This window comes from Mus musculus, chromosome 9, assembly GCF_000001635.26.
Source record: "Mus musculus strain C57BL/6J chromosome 9, GRCm38.p6 C57BL/6J".
Lineage (NCBI taxonomy): Eukaryota > Metazoa > Chordata > Mammalia > Rodentia > Muridae > Mus > Mus musculus.
The window spans coordinates 70,744,984-70,765,883 of NC_000075.6; the positions used below are offsets into that span (position 1 = coordinate 70,744,984).

Genomic DNA, 20,900 nt, shown 5'->3' on the forward strand with positions numbered 1-20,900 from the left:
GACCAGGCTGGCCTCGAACTCAGAAATCCGCCTGCCTCTGCCTCCCGAGTGCTGGGATTAAAGGTGTGCGCCACCGCGCCCGGCGTCCCACAGTATTTTTGAAGAGAAAGTGCTCTAGAACATTCCCTAAGGAGTGGGGTAACCTTAAGTGACCCTTTCAGGAGAAGTCTCCATCTGAGGAGATAGGAAAATTTAGAGGGAAAGATAGAAAAGAAAAAGATAAAAAGGAAGGGACTCCAAGTAAAGTAGGCAATGTAAACCTGCCTGGAGACATATCTGAATTGCCACAGATGCACATGGAGCAGAAACAGTGGGGAAACTGAACCAGGCATTGGAAGCTGCTGAGGCCAGGCATGCGAGTTCAGGATGGACCCTTCAACACTGTTGTCCTACTCCTCGGAGTGTTTGTCAGTGTGGACTGCTTTTGAAATGCTACTTCTTGACCGTCTTCTGTGCCTTCTCAATAAGTTTTGAAATGGCACATACATATTTCCACCTAGATGGTAGCCAGGGTGCTCTTTTGTAGATAAAGTTGGAAGGTTGCATGTAGAGTGGTTAGAGCCGATGCTTAGTTGGGAGTCAGCTAAGTAAACAAATGCCGCTTGTGTTCTTTCACTAAGTTTATTTCCTTTCAGAATTTAAGTAGCTATTACCATATTTATTTTATATTCAGATTATCTTTCCCTCCTGTATACTTCATTACAGTAAGCCTCTATTAATTTATAGAGACCTTCTCTATTTCATTTATTAGTTTATCTCTGACCCCTAAAACAGTGCCCAGTTGTAGAAAGTAATCAGGATGTTTGGAATTTGTGTCAGTGCAGCAACAGAAGGACTATTGTGGAGGAAGGAATGCATGCCCTGAGATTGCTAGATCCCTGTAGATGGTGTTTGAGTCTTAAGGACTCAAACTAATGCAGACATTCCAGGCACTAAGTCCAGCAGCATGTGAAAAGCAGAGGGAGTGGGACTCTGCAGGCTGGGCTGATGAAGGAGTTTTAATAGGACTGAAATAGGGGTACACTTTCTAATTGATGCATTGGTTGATTGATTAGCCAGAGCCTGGGAAAGACAAGAGTATCCACTCTGTCCTAGCTCACTCATCTTTTCCATTCTGTACAACATATGGCATACATATTTTAAAATTTAAATGTGTAGCATAAATAACTCTTGATGTTACAAAGAGAAATTGTCTTTTTCATATTTCAGTATTGTCCCTAAAATGTTTTGTTTTCTATTTTAATTACTAGATATCCAGTCATGTTAAAGCAATTGATACAATTTACCAGACTACAGACTTCTCCGGAATCCGTAACATCAGCTTCATGGTGAAACGCATAAGAGTAAGGAACTTTAGTAGATCCATTTTAAAAAGTGTTAAGGGGGCTGGAAAGATGGGCTCAACAGTTAAAGCACTCACACTCTTCCAGAGGACTTGGGTTTGGTTAGCATTCACATGGTGGCTCACAACTGTCTGTAACTCGTGTTCCAGAGGATCTAATGCCCTTTTCTGTACCCCCCACCCCCACATGGGCAATTGCATACTTGTGACATATTTACATACATGAAAGCAAAACACATAAAATAAAAATAAATAAAACTTAAGGTTACAAAAATTAGTAAGGAATAAGTTTAAAAAGAAAGAAAATACTTGCTTTTTACTTCATCCTTAGAACGGAGAGAGACTGATCTCTGAAGCTCATTGGCTGTGCTTGCTAGCTAATTTTATGAGCCCCAGGTTTAGGGAGCATCCGTGTCTCAAAAATGAAGTGGAGATCTTTAGAGGAAGATACCTAGTACCAACCTCTGACCTCTATACAAACATGCATTCACATGTATATACCACATGAGCATGTATACATACCACTACAAGAATCAAATCTACAAGGCCTTAATTGAGACTACAGTAGAGGTAAAACAGTATTGTTTTTTGTCTGATAAACATTGCTTGCCCCCCACCCCCATTACTAATTTCTTAAGGTTTGCTTTGTGCGTGTTGTTTTGGGTGTGCCCGACTTGTTATTCTAGGGCTGAGGAAAAATAAAGGCAGTGTTTAAATAAAGTTAGACTTTGGAGAAACACTTATTGTTATAATCTTGAAACATTACAGCTTAGAATGTCATCTATCAGGTTTTAGAAGTCCTCCAAGAAAGAAAGCTCTAAGTTTGGCCATGGAATCCTTTTTTGTTGTAATATCATTTCTAACTCTCAGAACTGCTGAACAGAACCACAGGGTACTGGTTGCAGTTTCTTGACATTGTTGTTATAATGGCTGTAACTAAAAACTGAACCTAGATTTTAGCTATATTAAAAACAGGTAATAAATATTTAAGTATAATTGCTTTAAACTAAACTTACAATCTCAGTTATGAACTTTGAAGCTGCCATAGTTTTTGTTGATGTACACATCTTCAGAGTGCCAATCATTTACTAAACTCTCCATTCCCTCCAAAGCTGTAAAGGTCTGGTGTTGACTGTTCTTCAGTTTGTGAAGGAGGGTCCATGGAGGAGAACAGTAGCCAAGTATCAGAAAAAAGATGTGCAGGAACTTAGCTTAAACAGTAAGAGAAGTGAAGTGAAAGTAGAAATCAAAATTCTTGTATACATCAAGAAAACAGTGGATCAAGTAGTTAGGGTTAACTTACCTGCTTTCTAGGCAAGAAGGACCAGGGAAATCTGGCAAACTCAGCCTTGCATTTCAAACTTATTCTACCTATAAGCTAATGATGAGGTTTTATGTTTTCATACTTGTGCCCATTCATAGAGCTCCCATAAAGAGCCCTGCTCAGGCAGTTGAGTTTGAGAAACCGGACATCATTTGTTAGAACTTGCAGAGGTGCAGCGTCTTCTCTGCATGCTTCTGTTCAGGAATCTGCAGATCCTTGCTGAGGCATTTAATAGCATCAGCTCCGTTCTTCCTGCCCTGCTCTCCTTTTGTTCTTTTTGTCTGTGTGTTTATGCTTTCTACAATCAGTTCAGGGCTGTGCTCAGGGAGAACATCTCTGGAGCCCATGAGAATGTTGTCCAGGTCTGTGGGAGGGGCTGGGGAGAGAACAACTAGAAGTAATCATTGACTTCAGTTATTGTTTTGGATTTTAGATCAATACAACCTCTGATGAAAAAGACCCTACAAATCCTTTCCGTTTCCCAAATATTGGTGTGGAGAAGTTCCTGGAGTTGAATTCTGAGCAGAATCATGATGACTACTGCCTGGCCTATGTCTTCACAGACCGGGATTTTGATGATGGTGTTCTTGGTCTGGCCTGGGTTGGAGCACCTTCAGGTAGATTGTGTAACAATGTCTTAATACTTGGAAGAAAAGGCAAGTTTGGGGGAAGATTAGGTTTTACTAAATATAGGAGAAAACAATGCCTGTGCAGAAATTTAATTCACACAGCCTGGGTTAAGACTAGATACATAACATAAAGCAAATGGCAGAATAGATGAAGCAGCCTTTTATTTTAAAAGGAATATAAGAGTTGACCCTGTGGCACACACCTACAGTCTCAGCTCTTATGCTGAATCAGGAGGCTTGGGAAGGTAAGTTCAAAGCCACCCTGGACTTGGGATTAGGGAGACCCTATCTCAAGTAACTAAGCAAATAAGTAAAAATTTAAAAAGAAAAGAGAAGTTTGGGAAGTACCCTGATTTTGGGATTTCCAGAAGTTAACCATTTTGTGGGAAGAAGTAGTATGTGTGACACTATAAAAGGGAAACCTAAGTTTTCCCACAAAAGCTAAATGCTGCTAAATTCCCCTGCCTGCTCCTTGGAATGGGGCCTGAAAGTCAACAGCAGAAACTGTTTTTGCTTTGTCAAAAGGGAAAACAACAACAACAAACCTATCTTCTTTTCTGTTCTGTAATGAGAGAAAGAAACTCTGGTCAGGAGCAGCAGGTAGAAAGAAAGAAAACATATCTTCATTTGCTGTCCTCGGGTCATTATTTCAACAGCAGAGATGTACTACCTGGAAGGCAGTCCAGGCAGCAGCACAAGTGCCGCATGCAGCTTGCTGGCATCATCCAAGCTCACCATGGGGTGGGGTCCAACACTGAGAAGGCTGAGATGGGCTGTCCCCTTCCCATTACAGTGGGTTTGAGTACGCTGTTGGCAAATTGAGATTATTCACTGAAAGACAGGTAGAAAGGAAGTCATATTCTTTGGATCTGAGTGTGGCTGTGGAGTGTGAGTTGTGTGTAAACTTTGGAGTCCTAAGCAGTGATTTCTCCTTCTGATGCCTCATTTCTACTTAGAAATTGACCTTTCTTTACCTGGTATAAAGCACGTTTTTCTTACTGTTTAGTTTATTCTACGATTTATTATGTATATTTTATCTTACATTTCTTGCTTTTTAAAGAAGCCAACAGTAAACACCTTATTTTTATTTCCAGTGCTTTTCTTTCTTTTCTTTTCCGCCCATGTTGTAAAATGCACTTGATTCCTGTGTCTCTGAGGTACAGATGTCTGTCATGGCCTTCTTCTCTTACCATAGTGTTGTTTTCATCTTGTTTGTGCGTAGTCCTCTTTTCATGTTTCTTGCATTGTGAAAAGGTGTTCAGCTCTTCCTTCCCAGGATGTTTCAGGTTTTATAAATTCTCTTTCCCCTCAAATAGCTGGATATTTTTTCTCACAAGATTAATGATTCCCTTTTACTATTAATTAGTATTATAAAAGCTTGGGTATTTCTTTGGGTTTCCTTTGCATATTTTCTAGATACTCTTGGGTAAGTCAATGGCTCTCCTCCTGTGGAGCATAGCTAGACGTGCGTGCGTTGCCAGAACCTTTGAGAAATGTTATGGTTCATAGGCTCCACCTATGTCCTTTGAATCAGGGACGCTTGTTATTCATCTCAGTGTCTTTGTTTAAATAAGCATTGCTGCTCACTAAAATGAGACTGAGAACCACCAAACTATTTATGTCTCTAATGCTCCCTCACCAAATACCTCCAGAGCAAACACAGCAATTTCCAAATGGGAGCCTGCTACCGTTTTGTATTTTCATTTACAGACTATTGTTCATCAAAATGTCTGTAATCCTGGCAGAATCATGAGTTCAAGGACAGCCTTCACTACATAGTAAGAGCTTGTCTCTAAAACAAAGGAGTGGGGGTAGGTGGATTCTTCAGGAGCTTGAACCACTTTGTTGAAATCTTTAGATGCCTTCATGTTTTTTACACATATAACTGCTTAATTTCCTTTTACATTCCTTAATTTGTTTCTTTAGAATACTTTTTAGAGTTAAAGAGTTAAATGAAGCAGATGCTATGGAGAGTCCCTCCTCTCAGCTACTGGCTTTGAAGAACACTGTTTGACTGAATTCTAGGATATTTTGTCCTGAAGTTAGATGATTTTATGATCAAATGGGGCTGTGGGCTTAGGGACACTCAGTATTTATGTCTAGATTTCGGGATATTTGAAACATCACTTTGTGATGTTGCTCATTTTGTTAACATGGCACTGGGTAGAGTTTCAGGTTGAAAACAATGTGACATGGTTTTTTTTTTGGTTTTTTGTTGTTGTTGTTGTTGTTAGATTCTTTGTATGAATGAAACAGGACTCTACCTTAGCCTATCATGAGCAAAAAGAGAAGATTCAACCTTTATCCTTATTTCCACCTTTTCTTTTTCTTTACTTCAGGTGTGAAATGCACTCTGACTTGACTGTTAAATCCCCAACTCTGGGCCTTAGAAGGCTTTTTCCAAAAGCTGTTTCAGAGAGTATAGGCCGAGAGATTAGAGGCCAGAGTGAGGGAAAGAAGTCTACTCTCTTGGCTCAGTTGCTTTAATTCAGGGTCCTGTCTTGAAATAACACCAGCAGCTTTGTCTGAACAGATTTTGAGTTTGATATACACTTTCTTTTATAAAGGATGTTACATACGTAATCTGCTTGATTACTCCAGGGTAATGGCTCCTGCTTCCCAGTAGATATTATATTTTATTGATTGCTTTTCCTTCTTTCTTAAGAGAAGGTGGACATGGGAACTCTGTTGCACAATACGTTCCACTAAATTACTTTGCATCAGATAATTTGTGTTATAATTTCTTTTCTCTCCTTGCTTTGAGACTCCATCTTTCTGCTTGTAAGTCTTAATTATGTTTGCTATTATCTTGTTCTTTTTAGATAACACTTCATAGCCAATTTATTGAGTTTATAGTCTTTAATATTTCTTAATCTTTCATTTTTATTTGGTTTAATTAATCTTTGTTAATTCTCATCTTGTTGTATAATTTGCCCTAAGTTTAATTCATTAAATTCTGAAGTTATCTCACTATTCTAAAATATGATAGTCGAGATTTTTGTTACATTATGGTTAATTATCACAGAATATGTATGTAGATTATTAGTGGTAGTCCTTTTTGCTGACCCAGTTGATGCAGGGAAATCAATGAGGGTTACTTACACTTAATAGTAAGTTTCTAGTCTTTATGTCTTCCTATTTTTCAAATAATCTCTTTTACTTTTGTGTTAGAATTAGGACACCATGTATCCTAGTTTCTTCTTTGTATGAATACATGTGTACTAGGACAACTCTGTCTCTTCTTTTTCAGTACTTTCCTCTAGTTGAATTTTTTTTTAAGGTGTCTTTGATCAAGAAAACAGTATCTACCTGTTGAACTGAGTTTACCTGGAGATTTCTACTTAAAATTATGCTATGCCTACAGTGGAGCCATCAGAAAAGAGTCTGGTTCCCATACAAAGATCTACAGGGGGTGTGGCTCAGTGGTAGAGCACAGGCTTTAGCATGTACAAGGCCTAGGGTTTGATCAGCACAAGGGAGAAAGTCAAAACAAAACTCGGGAAAACTATATACAGTTGCCATTTTGATTGTTATTACCATGATTTTATAACAAAGTAAATTTTATTTTGTACCAGAGGGCTCACTGTATACAGGCTGAGCTTGGATTTGTGTTAAGCTTAGGACTTGGTTGTTGCAGGTTCCCATGCATTGGTTCTAAGAGAGCCATCACCTTCCTTCAGTTTCATTTCACTTGCTGAACATCTTTATCATGCTTCTGCAATGGAGTTCTCTGGCTTGTTCAGATATGTCCTGACCTGTATTAACTGGTCTCGGTGTTAGTCAGTTAAGTGAACATAGCCGAGGCTTGCTCAGATTACTGTCACTCTTCTCATTTACTCACAAGGTTAGTTTCTGTGATAACTGCAGTAAAAGCTTACATGTCACTGATATTCTGGTATATCAAAACTAGTTGCAGTATTTAAAACAATATTTATAAAATAAAATTTAGTAAATTTTCTGTGTGATTTAGCACTCCTTAAACTGAGGAGTTATTTAGGAGATTAAGCAATATACACATCACAGAGATTATGTTTAAGAAGAGTATTCTCAAACCTACATATGATCTTGCTAAGTTAGCTAGACTTAAATACATCAATATGTCAGAAGTTTTTAATGTGCCTATTTAGTCTTTTTTCTTTTTAACTGTTAAGATGTGTATTGGAGTCTTCTGTGCCTAGATCAAATTTGACAGGACTTATTTTGGGTCAGTTTCATATGACAAGTCTTTACTGAGGCAGGATATTAATTTACTACTTGCTCAAAGCTAACATGTGGTTGTGTAATTGTTACAGAGTACTTACTCATAGATTTAATTTTTTAGTTCCTAGAGTGATGTAACCTTCAGAAAAAGAACAGAAAAAATATTCATAAATCAAAATCTATTTTCTCTATTGTTTTTTGTTCAGGAAAGGGTGTGTATAGAAACCACATGAAGGCCTGTGGGCTAATTCTGCTCTTGGCTTAGTATTCATTTTCCTTTTTCACAAAGTTCATCATGATTTCATCTTGCTAAATCATAAAATTAATTAAAAGAATTGGGAGTCTAAAATCAGGAAGATGGCAAATGCAGGGAGCTGAGCATAGGCAGACCCTCTCAAATACAAGACAAACACAGGAGAGTTCATTCTTGTCAGTGTAGGCATTGACAAGCTAGTTGAGTTGGTTTTCTTATTTGTCCCTTATTAATTTTGTGTAACTGCTGTTGGCTATGAAGTATTGTCATTTTGATCTTGAGCTCCAAAGTTCTTTTAATAAAAAGACAAATTACAGAATGCTTACTATGCTTACTTTAATTCCTTTCAATTCCTTTCCTTTCCTTCCCTTCCCTTCCCCTTCCCCTTCCCCTCCCCCTTCCCCTTCCCCTCCCCCTCCCCCTCCCCCTCCCCCTCCCTCTTCCTCTTCTTCTTCCTCCTCTTCCTTCCTTCCTTCTCTCTCTCTCTCTCTCTCTCTCTCTCTCTCTCTCTCTCTCTCTCTCTCTCTCTCTCTTCCAGTCTAGTCTTTATCCCTTTCCCAGTCTGCCCTTTGACTGTTCTTTATCCCATACCTCCTCCTCCAAGAGGATATCCTCACCCCCCACTCCCATCTCACCAGACCTCCCCACTCCCTGAGGCCTCAATAATTTCTTTTAAAATTTGAAAATTATTTCAGGGCACATCAAAATTACAGTTCAGTTCTTTTGTTTTGTTTTAAGTTCCACAGCTGCTGAAGAGTTGTGTGAATAGTGCAGTGAACGCCTGGCCGACCAGATATCCATATTCTTCCATATTTGCTTTCCTGTCCCTTTTTTTCTTCCTACCTTCTCTCCACCCTTCTTTTTCCATGTCTATTCCTTAAATCCATGTCACGCAGTGTCTTGCTGACAAATGAGTGATAGAGTGCATCACAGAACTATGAGCACATGCTGAATGCCCCTCACTCTTTGTATAAATTTCTTTCAGAGAATGTAAAATATTGAGGATATTTTAATGTGTATTTAATTTTTAAGTTTCCCCTTTAAAAGGTGAAGGGATTTAAAAGGTGAAGGGATATAAGCTTTGGTTCAGTGTAAATGTGAACTCACCCAAATTTAAAGGAAATAAAAATGTTTTGCTATGTTAATGGCAGGAAAAAATAACTTTTTGATGCTGAAAAATATGTAAGGATTGTTTACTAAATCCTGGGATTTTTTTTCAGGGACCATTAATGTTTTATTTTAAATGATTTTTAAAATCTTGGACTAATTGAAGTATTTGAATCAGTTATGTTCATTTAGTCATTGTATTTTAAATAAATATAAATGTTTTAGCTCCATGTAATGATTTTAATTACTGTTTACCTATTTTTTATAGGGGAATAGATAACTAATTTAGTCTTTTTTTATTATTATTTTAAAATCTGAATTAGGAAGCTCTGGGGGAATATGTGAGAAAAGCAAGTTGTATTCAGATGGCAAGAAGAAGTCATTGAACACAGGCATCATTACTGTTCAGAACTATGGCTCCCATGTGCCTCCCAAAGTCTCTCATATTACGTTTGCTCATGAAGTTGGACATAACTTTGGATCTCCAGTGAGTACTGCCTAATTATTAAAAGTTTAAAAAGCAGTTAGCTTGACTTTTATCTTCAGTGGTATTTTGCAGTACAATAATGTACATATGAATGTTTAGTGTTAATATGCCAGTACATAGTGATGCAATTGATTATACTGAAAGTAAGAAGAGTTCTGTGAAAGCCAGAATTTTATTTAGCTCCTTTGTGGGAGGGTAGTTTTGAGATACGGTCTCATGTAGCATAGACAGTCTTGAGTTCCTAACCCTCCTGTCCCTGCTTCCCAAGTTCTAAGTGAATATCTGTATGCTCCAACCATGTCTGGCTTGTTTATGCAGGTCATCTGTCTATATTTGCTGGTTTAGAAACAGTTACCATCACATAATACACTCAAATATATTTTGAATGAGTCTCCTTTTAGTAATTTCGTAAATTGTGTGATGGCTTTTTGGCTTTTGTTTCTATTAAAACAATATTGTGATTTACTTGAATATATTTCTCTACTGTATAAATAGATTGATATTTTATACTTTTTTATAATAGGTTTCTGACACAAAGAAGAAAAAATAGCATAGCAGGCCATGTTCTCATCACCTAGAACAGGAGTGGCAAGCACTTCCCGAAGGGCTCTCGTGAACATTTCTTCTAGGCTTTGGGGGCTAGCATTTGTTTTATGCTCCATGTTCTTTATTTTCCAGTTCTTTAAATCTTCAAATACGGAAAGCTATTCTTAGCTTAGGCTTTGTAATAGCAGCTCATGTGTAATGTAGGTTCATTTGCTGACCCCTGAGTCAGTTGGTAATTATCAAGGTTTTTGCATTGTTTGCTTTTTGTGTTCCTTTCTTTTTCTTTGTTAAGATGTTTAAATTTACATTTTTTAGAAAAAGGCTTTATATGTAACCACAGTGTGATTATTACACTTATAGCAGCTGTCTTTGGTATTCTGCAATACTTAGGTCCATTCTGATGATTTTACAGTGATCTAAATAAACATCAATTCAACCCAGAAATAGGAAATAGTAAAAGATTTTCTCTGCTTTTGGTGGAGCTTATCAAGTATGTTTCTTTTGGGAAAATTCTACTTGAAAATTGTGTAAATTCATTTTACTTGAATGTTATCATTTGTAGACATGGAAGTTATTATTTTTTTAAGGATAATTTGTTGGTGTTGAGAGTATAGGTCAGTATAGAGTACATATGCAGCATACATGAGGCCTAGGGTTTAATCTCTAGTACCAAAATAAACTAATAAAAACATTCATGAGTTTGTAGTTTAAAATCTTAAAAGGCACTTCTAAATATTCCAGGTTTTTAAAATGTATCACCTCAGACTTTCCTTGTCTAAGTATCCATCAGAAACTGAGAGGTTGTTTTCAAAGGAGTTCTTAAAGTACCAGAGATGAGCAGAGGGCTGATGCTGATGGTTAAGTTGCAATTTCAAGTGCAAGGAGACACACCTTCTTCACAAGCACCATACCCTTCTAGTTCCTTTTCTCTGCCTCAGGGTCTGGCTTGTTATTTATTTATTTATTTATTTATTTGCTTTTGGGGAGTATGTAGACTTGGTGACTGGGCTGTTCTAGAACTCTCTATGTAGATCAGGCCTACTCATGGCAATCCAACTGTTTCAACTTTCTGAATGCTGAAGTTAAAGGCATGTACCACCATACCTGGTTTGTTTGTTAGCAGTCAGAAGCCAAGGTTGGCTCTTCCTCCATTGCACTCCCTCCATTGTTTCATAGTCTTCTTTTAAGGCAGGACAGCTCACTGAACCTGGAGCCCACCTTTTTAGCTAGTCTGACTGGTTGGCCTGTAAATCCCTGAGATTTGTCTAAAGGCCAGCATACTACCTTGTTCACCTTTGATGTGGATTCTGGGGAATCTAAACTCACATCTACAGACTTGGGTGGCAAGCACTTTAACTTGCTGAGCCAGTTCTCCCCAGTCCCCTCACACTCATCTTAATCTTTATCTCACAGCCAACAATTGCATTTAGTAAATTAGTATTATTGTATATTTTATGTATTGCTTAATAAGTAATTTGGTTCTCATTCCTTGTCAACTTTGTTAACCTTTTCCTTTCCTAATGGACTACTTTTAATGACCTTACTATGCTTAACCAGACTCTTTCTTTGCATATGCTGTTAATTCTACATGGTAGATCCTGAATAAGTATTTATTGAGTGATTTATGGTAAGATGAACTGGAGCCATAAACTCCCAAACCTGTCCACTTTGACATCTCTCTCTGAAATCTTTCTTTCTCCCTGCTTTCCTCTTGCTGTGTCTCTGTGCTACATGATACTTTCTCCAAGTGGCTTGCATTATTCTTTATATTCATTTTTCTTTATATGAGTACACTGTAGCTGTCTTCAGACACACCAGAAGAGGGCATCAGATCCCATTGCAGTTGGTTCTGAGCCACCATGTGGTTGCTGGGAATTGAACTCAGGACCTCTAGGAAGAGCACTCAGTGCTCTTAACGACTAAGCCATCTCTCCCGCCCTTATATTCTCTTTACTTATCCCAAATATTTGTTGAGCATTCTTTCCCCAAAAAGCCACACCCACTCCAACAAGGCTACACGTAATAGTGCCATTCCCTATTGTCCTATTGAAGGACATTTTCTTTCAAACCACTACATTCCACACCCTGGCCCTATAATTTTGTAGCCATATCATAGTGCTGAAATTAATTAAGTCCAACTTCCAAAGTGCCCATAGTTTATTATAATATCAGCACTTTTTAAAACTTCAAACTGTCATCTGAGACTCATGCAGTCTAGCTGTGTAAAACCAAAATGAAAATGCAGATCCCAGGCTTCCAACACACAGTGGCACAGGATCTATATTACCATTCTAAACTGGAGGAAAGAGAGCATAGTAAGGAAATACTGGACCAAAGCAAGATGAAAACCCAGCTGGGCAAACTCCAGACTTTATCTCCATGTCTGATGTCAAAGCATTCTTCAGAACTCCAACTCCTTTCATCTTTGTTGACTGCAACACACTTCTTGCTCTTGGGCTGGTTCCGTTCCCTGTTAGCAGCTTACCTTGGCAGGTATCCCACAGCTCTGGTATCTCTAACATTTTGGGCTCTCCAAAGCAATCCAGGCTTCACCTTTACAGCTTCACACAATGGCTTCTCTGGGCTTCCATGCAGGAACACCCCTGACACACACCTGGCCTTAGTGGCTTTTCTTAGTTGCAGAGGGAGATTCTGTAACCCCTTTAATCTATCCTTGATTCCAAAGCTGCCAAGTTCTGGTGCTTGCTGGGGCTGGAACATGTCGTGTGTCCCCTCCCCCTCCCCTACCCCTGTTCAATTACATCTTATTAACTTACTGTTTTTGATAGTTTCCTTCATTGTCTAAGTTTGGCTGCCCTGGCTCATTGACCAGACTGGCCTTAAACTCAGGGATCTGCTAGCTTCTGCTTCTGAAGTGCTGGGATTGAAGGTGTGGACCCCTAATCTGGCTCTGAGCGTTTCTTTAATTTCTTTTCATAAGTTGGTCTCAGCTGGGTGGAATCTTGCCCTGAGCTCTCCTCCTTTTATCCATTTAACATCATGCTTCTCTTTAATATGTTTCTCTCCTTAAACACAGGATTTAGCTCCATTTCTTCTCCCTGTACCCCTTTTCTCCTTGATCTGTATGTTTTGTATTTTCCCTTGTTCAGCTTGCTCCTTTTAATTATACATCTTCATATGAGTTTTTTCATTATACATTTCCTTAAGCGTGAACACTAACAACCACAAGACAGAGTCAGTACTAGGCTGTTCTGAGATTTCCTCTGCCAATGCAATTAATCCAAAACTTTACTGTAGCCTCAGGCAAACTTTTCAGACAAGAGCAGAAAATAGCAACAATGTTAGCCAAAATATCATAAGAATAGTCTCTAGGCCACATATTAAAATTCTTCTCCTCTGAAACTTCTTGAGCCAGGCCACCACAGTTCAAATCACGATCAGCACCACTGTCTTTCATCTTCCTACTAGACTGGTCCATTAAGCCCCACTTAAAATGTTCATTCAACTGCTTTTCTAATCCAAAGTCCCAAAGTCTACATTCCTCCAAACAGAAGCATGGTCAGGCCTATCAGTAATATTCCAATACTAACTTCTGTCCTAGGATTTTATTGCTGTGAAGAGACACCATGACCATGGAAATTTTTATAAAGGAAAATATTTAGTTGGGGCTGGCTTACTGTTTCAGAGATTAAATTTATTATCATCATGGTGGGACACATGGCAGCATGCAGGCAGACATGCTGGAGAAGGAGCTGAGAGTTCTATATCTTGATCCACAGACAGTGAACTGTCTTGAGCTTGGAGACCTCAAAGCCCAAGTGACATACCTACTCTAACAAAGCTATACCTCCTAATATTGCCACTTCCTATGGGCTTATGAGGGCCATTTCTTTCAAACCTCTACAGGTTTCATCATTTATGGCCTTTTCATAATTCAAGTCAAAGTATATATGCTGTGTCATTTCTCACCTCTCAAATCTGATGAATCTCCTGCTCTTACCTTAAAATCTTTTTTTAAGTATTATTTTTATATGTATGGGTGTTTTGTCTGTATATATGTCTGGGTACAACATGGATGCCTCAATCCTTAGAGTAGAAGGTGCAGAACCCTTGGGACTGGAATTTATAGATTGTGAGCTCAGTGTGGGTACTGGGAACTAGCATAGATCTTCTCAGAGAAGCAGCAAATGCCTTTGACTGATACCATGGAATATTCTTCAGCCATTGAAAAGCAGGCTCTTCAGTGCTTCTTATACTGGTAAGCTGAGATATAGATAATTATATATACCAGATCCCAAAGTTTATATTAAGATGTGATACAGCCAATTATAGTCATAGGAAATACAACAAAATGTCAATAGTTGTGGGCTATAGATTATAATTTATTTTTTCATATGTTCTTAAATCTTTTTCTTACTTTTCTGTGAATATTTTCTCCCTTCTTTCTCTCTTTGTTGCCTTCTTCTTTCTGTTTCTTCTTTTTTTTTTTTGATAGGTTCTCACTGGATAGCCTAGGCTGACCTCAAACTTGTGATCTTTCTGTCTCAGCCTCTTTAATGCTGGGATTGCAGTCTGTTCCACCAAATGCATCTGATATTATGAACTTAGAATACCCAAAAACCTAACTCTTTACGAACAAACAACTTGGGTACTTAGCTTAGAAAGTAGTTTTTCTTAATTTCTTTTTTAACTAGAGTTGTAGTATACTCATGAAACCTGAGTCCTTTTTGACATCCAGTCAGGATAGTCCATTGTGTGTATGTGTGTCGGAGGTGTTTTTTTTTTTTTTATTCCTTTCTTTGCCAGTTTTGTTCCTGTATCTGCTGTAGCAAATAATAAGCATTCTTTGTTTACCGTCCATTCTTCCTTTTACGGCTGTTGGTGAGATCTGTTACACCATTCCTGAGAGATTAAGACTAGGCAGGTAGGTCACAATTAGCTATTTTTAAGAATGTAACTCCTTGCCAAGTTAGGGACAATGTTTATTCCGTCTGTATCAGTTTGTATATTTTAGCACTTCCATGTATAACAAGCTACTCATTAGAAGGCAATATTCAATGCCTTCTAACATAGCTACTGTTTCTTTGATCACATTAACAGCCATTCAGTATTGGAACTTTTCTTTCTGTTTCTCAATTTGAATGATGAGATTGTTGCTAGTACCATACTTAATAAAAAACCAAATTGTAAGGAGCAGAAGCATAAAGCAAGGTAATATACAGAGCAAGTAGTTTCCAGAGGCTGAATCTAGGCTCAGGAGAAAAGCAGGGCAGTATCAGGAAGAGTAGGATGTGAGACATCTGATGAGGAAATGTAAAATCAGAGTGACTTGGTATTATTGTTTGTTCGTAAAGAGTTAGGTTTTTGGGTATTCAAACTAAGGTCAAGTTAAATACAACTGCTATTCTAATGTCCAACATTTTTTCCCTTTAGAATAATGAATACCTTAATTACTTGAGGACATTTTGAGGTTTCTTTCGGGTGTGTGTTGTGTGTGTATTGAGGGTATTTTGTGTGTGGTACATGCACCTGAGTATTCACCTTTGTATGTACACACACAGATGTCAGAGAAGGATGTTGAATGTCTTCTTCTTACTTACTCTTGGGACAATTAGCCTTGAGTGATGCTCTCTGAACCAGAAGCTTTGGGCTCGACGAGTCATCTAATGAGCTCTTGGTATCTGTCTCTGAATTCTAGTGATGAGGTTGTTGCAAAAAAAGCACAGTCATGTCTGGCTTTAAATTTTTTTCTTAAAATTGTTATTACATTTTGTGTGTGTATGTGTGTGTGTGTTCATGTTCATTTGTATGCCACAGCCTGTGAGTGGAGGTCAGAGGACAACTACTTGCATTTGGGTCCTGGGATCAAATTGAAGTTGTCAAGCTTGGTGACATCTTGTACCACTGAGCCATCTTTCTGCTCCTGGGCCTGGATTTATGTGGGTCCTGGAGTTTTGAACAGAGGTCCACTTGCATATACATCAAGTGTTCTTCCCCATGAAGCCATCTAACAAACCCTGGCGTTGTTGTTTTAGTGCATATGTGCGAGGAAAGCAGGTGCTTCCTTAGCCCAGCTTTGAAAGTGTTTTTCCTTTATGAAGATTCAGGGAGCTCTTGCTTTGGTCTTTCTTATGCCTCTGGTACCTGGATAAATTACCAGAATCCAAACCACGTCTGTGCAGGTGCTCATATACAGAACTCTGTCTCCTGTAAAGCAATGTTTTGATCCCATGCCTTGGGTTTTCTTAGTCTTATTTTAAAGTAAAACTTGTGTTTGACTCCAATCAGCATTTTGCGTGGCTGTCTTTTGCGCCAACTCACAAGGAAGTGTCACTGCCTTGAGTTCTTACTCTGCCTTCCTCAGCACTGGTCTTGGGTTTCATTTTCACTTCTGCCTTCCTGAACCAGTTTGAACATGTACTTACCATGCATTTTAATGAATGTGAATCCATATTATTACGGCCACCCATAAAAGCTTCTTCTTAGTAATCTCTATGACGATGTATGTTCAGTTCTAGTCCCTAATTACAAAGCTCTAAGTTTATGTTTAGACTTTCAGTTTTCCTCTGTGCTGCAACAGTGGCCCCATAGAGCAAGTGTTTATCCTAACTCTGATCCTAGACAGTTGTTAGATTCTTCTTCAAGGAAAGTATGTGACTTCTACTGTTCTTCTGATGAGAAAGTTCCACATAAGCAGGTGACTGGGCAATTTTACTTCCTACTAATGTAACACCATATTCTGTTTGGCAGCATGATTCTGGAACAGAGTGTACTCCAGGAGAGTCTAAGAACTTAGGACAAAAAGAAAATGGCAATTACATCATGTATGCAAGAGCAACATCTGGGGACAAACTTAACAACAACAAATTTTCACTCTGCAGCATTAGAAACATAAGCCAAGTGCTTGAGAAGAAGAGGAACAACTGTTTTGTTGGTATGTATATTTTCCAACATTTTAATTAACTTTTTCTTCTACATTTGTGCATGTGCACACAAGCCACAGCAGGTATGTGGAGGTCAGAGGACAATTTGATGGAGTCAGTTCTCCCCCTTCACCATGTGGTTCTGACAACTGAACGCAGCTTGTCAAGCTTGGTGGTAAGCACCTTTCCCCTGAGTCATCTTCCCAGCCCAAAATATTTATAGTCAAAAAATATGTAAGAGGCCACTCAGTTCCCGCCTGTGTTTTCCAGTTAACACTTTGCAAAAAGTATTTGCTTTATCAAATACTTAGGAATTCATTTGCCCCTTTGAAAGTAAGTATCAGATAGCAGAGTGTTTTACTTCTAAACGCTTTTAGCTTATATCTCATTAGCTAGAGTTCAATCTTGTTTGAGGTTCTTTTCTCTTCCCTCCTCCTTCTCTCCCTTCCTTCCTTTCTTTAATAGGTGAACTGCACAGTTTTATATATATATAATTTCATTCATAATACATACATGCCTTGCTGCATGTGTGACATTTGCACTTACTGTACAATGAGCAATTCCCCAAGCCTCTTATCCTCCCTTTCTGCACTGTCTCCTCTTGTTAGTTCCCTTGTTTCCTAGATAATTTTGCTTCTGCTTTCATGTCATATATCTGTGCATGGTTTTATGGATCTGTATAAACCCTATAAACAAGAAGACATCATGATACTTGTCTTTGTGACATTGGCTTGATTCATTTAAGGTGATTATCTCCAGTTGCATCTCTTTTCCTGCAGACAACAAATAATTTCATTCCTCATGTCTAAAACCAACTCCATCATGTATCTACTGCATGGGTGTGGTGTTGCACACCTTTAATCCTAAGAGTTGGGAGGCAGAGGCAGGTGGAAGGTTCTGATGTCAAGGCCAGCCTGGTCTATATAGCAGGCTCCAGGCCAGCCAGGGCCTACAGTTTTTTTAATTACAGGTGTTTTTGTTTTTTTTTTGTTTTTTTTTTTTTTTTTTGCGGGGGTGGGGGGGGTAATTGTGGATTTGCACACAGGGCAGTAGTAGGTACTCAGTACCATCACCCAGTGTCCCCATTGGTAATACTGTGCAGGCTGATAGCATCACAAGGGCCATGCTGTCATCAGGGCACACTCCCCACTCCTTGCTCCTGTTTTATCGGGATGTTTGTTTCTTTTAATATAATATAAATACATGTGTAGTTCTATATCCCACCACTATAGACAAGATACAGAACTGTCCATCAGGACAAGGGTACTGCTGCTATGAACATAGTAGAGCATGTGTCCTTGTTATATGTTGGAACATCTTTTCGGTATATGTCCAGGAGTGGTATAGCTGGGTCCTCAGGTAGTACTGTGTCCAATTTTCTGAGGAACTGCCAGACTGATTTCCAGAGTGGTTGTAGCAGCTTGCAATCCCACCACCAACAAAGGAGTGTTCCTTTTTCTCCACATCCTCAATTCCTTTATAAAATCACTGGTGATTTGTTAGATACCTTGGGGGAGCTTTTTGGTTGTTCTTGGTATAGCACACAGTCTTCCTATATTTGTGTTCTGAGTGCTGGATTATAGGTGTGCACTATTAGGCTGGACTCAGATAATGGTTTACAGATGTTTCCTCCTGGCCTGTAGTATATTTCTTTATTCTTGTCACAGACAGAGTCTTTGGCTTTTTCTTTTAAACTTTCCCCTCACGGGTTAGATTGACATTACATTGATGCTGTTATTCTATTATTGTCATCAATGGTTGCTTTTCTGTCACTTACTTCTGTCAGTTCTTAAGTGTTCTATGGACGGTGGAGTTTTCACAGTAAACTTAGAAGCTGATTATAAAAGTGAATGCACTGATCTGTTGGTCACTGTTACGATGTAGGTTGTGTCAGACACTGCACACGCATTTTTCTCTAGAATTATATGTCACATGAATTATAAAGTTACTAGCCATTTAAAGTCATTGTTTTACTTATGATGGTTGTTCTACTAGAACAGTCCAAAGACATCATATAAGGTCAGTTAGTGGGCTACAATTTCAGTGACTGTTAAGATTTTCTTTAATGAATTAAGAATGAACTTGATAAGTGTAAAGCCTACCTTCCTGGAGTGATTTTCAATCACCTGTGCCACAGTGAGGTTTTTGTGCTAGGTGTGTGTTCCCTTCATTCAGTAGTTTATTCAGTTCACATTCTAAATCCTGATTGGTGCATTAGAAACAAAAGCCTAAAATTTAAGACCCAAGAACCCCTGCATTTCATCTGTTTGATCATATCGGGGTATATACACATGGGGTACAAGCAAGTCATAGGCTCCTTATAACTTAGTTTTGCTTACTAGAAATGAAGGCATTTGTTTCTTGTAATTCACGGTAAATGATTGTGTATTGAGGTGATTTTGAGATCTTACAAAGAGAATTCCTGGTCTGAATTTTTTTCCTCCATCATTTGTTTTAGTATTGCTGGGGATTGATTTAAATCTACTCTTCTAATTTTTTAGCTTCAGGACTTGAGAAAGTTGAAGAAACGGCTATCACTGGGAAGAGAGGCCCCTTGGTATCGCAAACTTTATATGCCTCAATACAGGGGAATGCCAGGGCCAAGAAGTGGGAGTGGGTGGGTAGGGTAGCAGGGCGGAGGGAGGGTATAGGGAACTTTCGGGATAGCATTTGAAATGTATATAAAGAAAATATCTAACAACAACAAAAAAAGAAATCTGGGGGAAAAAAAAGAAAGTTGAAGAAATATATTGAAATTATTCACCAATATTTAGGCCAGACTTTCTAACTCTAATTATCTAAGATCTGTCCTTGTTAGGCTGCTTGGGACTTCAGGGAGTATATTAATAATTCATACCTATTTCTTAAGGTGCTTGGTCTCGCAATAAGTAGAATAATATTCATTTAAAAGTTATTATTGACACTATTGTGATCACTTTTAAAAAATGAGTTATAGGATAAAATTATCCAATATCCTTAACAAATAAATGATGTAAAAAATAAAAAACAAAGTGAACCTATTCTATAGTAAAATAACTTAAATGATAAATCACCTAAAGCAATTATGGTGGAAGGGGTGGGGTTAGGAGAGCCTTTTTTGGAACTTGATTTGGTGACCAATTATTGAAGATAGTTCAGGAAATTTGAACATGGATTTGTGTGGTAATTTCAAAATGCTACAGAATAAAAAGTGGTTGCAAGTAAGTAAGAGAAGAAAAGCATTCATGGGAGGTGTCTTGCTGTGAAAAGACACCATGACCAAGGTGACTCTTACTAAAAACAGTATTTAACTGGAATTGGGTTACAGGTTCAGAGGTTCAGTCCAAGGCAGGAGCATGGCAGCATCCAGGAAGGCATGGTGCAGGAGGAGCTGAGGGTTCCACATCTTCATCTAAAAGGCCACTAGGAGAAAAACTGGCTTCTAGTCAGCTAGAATGAGGGTCTTCAAGCCCATGCCCACAGTGACACACTTCTTCCAACAAGGCCACACCCACTCCAACAAGGCCACACCTCCAAACAGTGCCACTCATATTCAGACCACCACAGGAGGTCATTGTGCTAATTTTCTTACTATTTTTATGTATGTTTGAAAACTTCTGTAACAAGCTTTCCTCTTTTCTCTTGGTTGAGAAACACTAACTTCGTTTGCATACATATGATACACATGTGTAGTCAGCAAAGCTCAACTGTAATGTGGCCTAAACAGCAAGTTATTACTTCTATAAAGAACATAGGTAAGGCCAGTCTTCTCACGATGTAGAAACAGGGTGACATGCTGAGGTTGCAATTGCTGTTTGTAGCACTTCCCATACTAAACGACAGGTCTCCTGATTTTCAGATTCTGTTTTTTGCCTTACTTACTCGTTAAAATTTCCTTTTTCTTTTTGGTAAAACTCTAAAGAGTTTGTCAATTTTATGTATTTATGTGTGTGTGGTGTTTTGCCTGCATGCATGTCTGCATTATATGTAAGCTTGATTCCCACAGATGCTGGAAGATGGTGCCAGATCCCCTGGATCTTGAATTATAGACAGTTGTAAGCTGCCCTGTGGGTGCTGGGAATGAAATCAGGTCCTCAGGAAGGTCAATAAGTGCTCTTACATAAACTGTCAGGCCCCCTCTCCAGCCCT

At 38.5% G+C, this 20,900-nt stretch overlaps 1 protein-coding gene across 3 annotated transcripts in view; it reads left to right on the forward strand.

The window, feature by feature from the left end:
- The window catches only part of Adam10 (a disintegrin and metallopeptidase domain 10), a 101,286-nt gene that overhangs the window by 66,040 nt on the left and 14,346 nt on the right, over positions 1 to 20,900 (forward strand). For all 3 annotated transcript variants that reach the window (XM_030244027.1, NM_007399.4, XM_011242657.3), the window contains 4 exons: positions 1,251 to 1,343; positions 3,100 to 3,283; positions 9,179 to 9,342; positions 16,600 to 16,783. In XM_030244027.1, the coding sequence (XP_030099887.1) occupies positions 1,251 to 1,343; positions 3,100 to 3,283; positions 9,179 to 9,342; positions 16,600 to 16,783 (625 nt within the window). The remainder of the gene's footprint in view (positions 1 to 1,250; positions 1,344 to 3,099; positions 3,284 to 9,178; positions 9,343 to 16,599; positions 16,784 to 20,900) is intronic.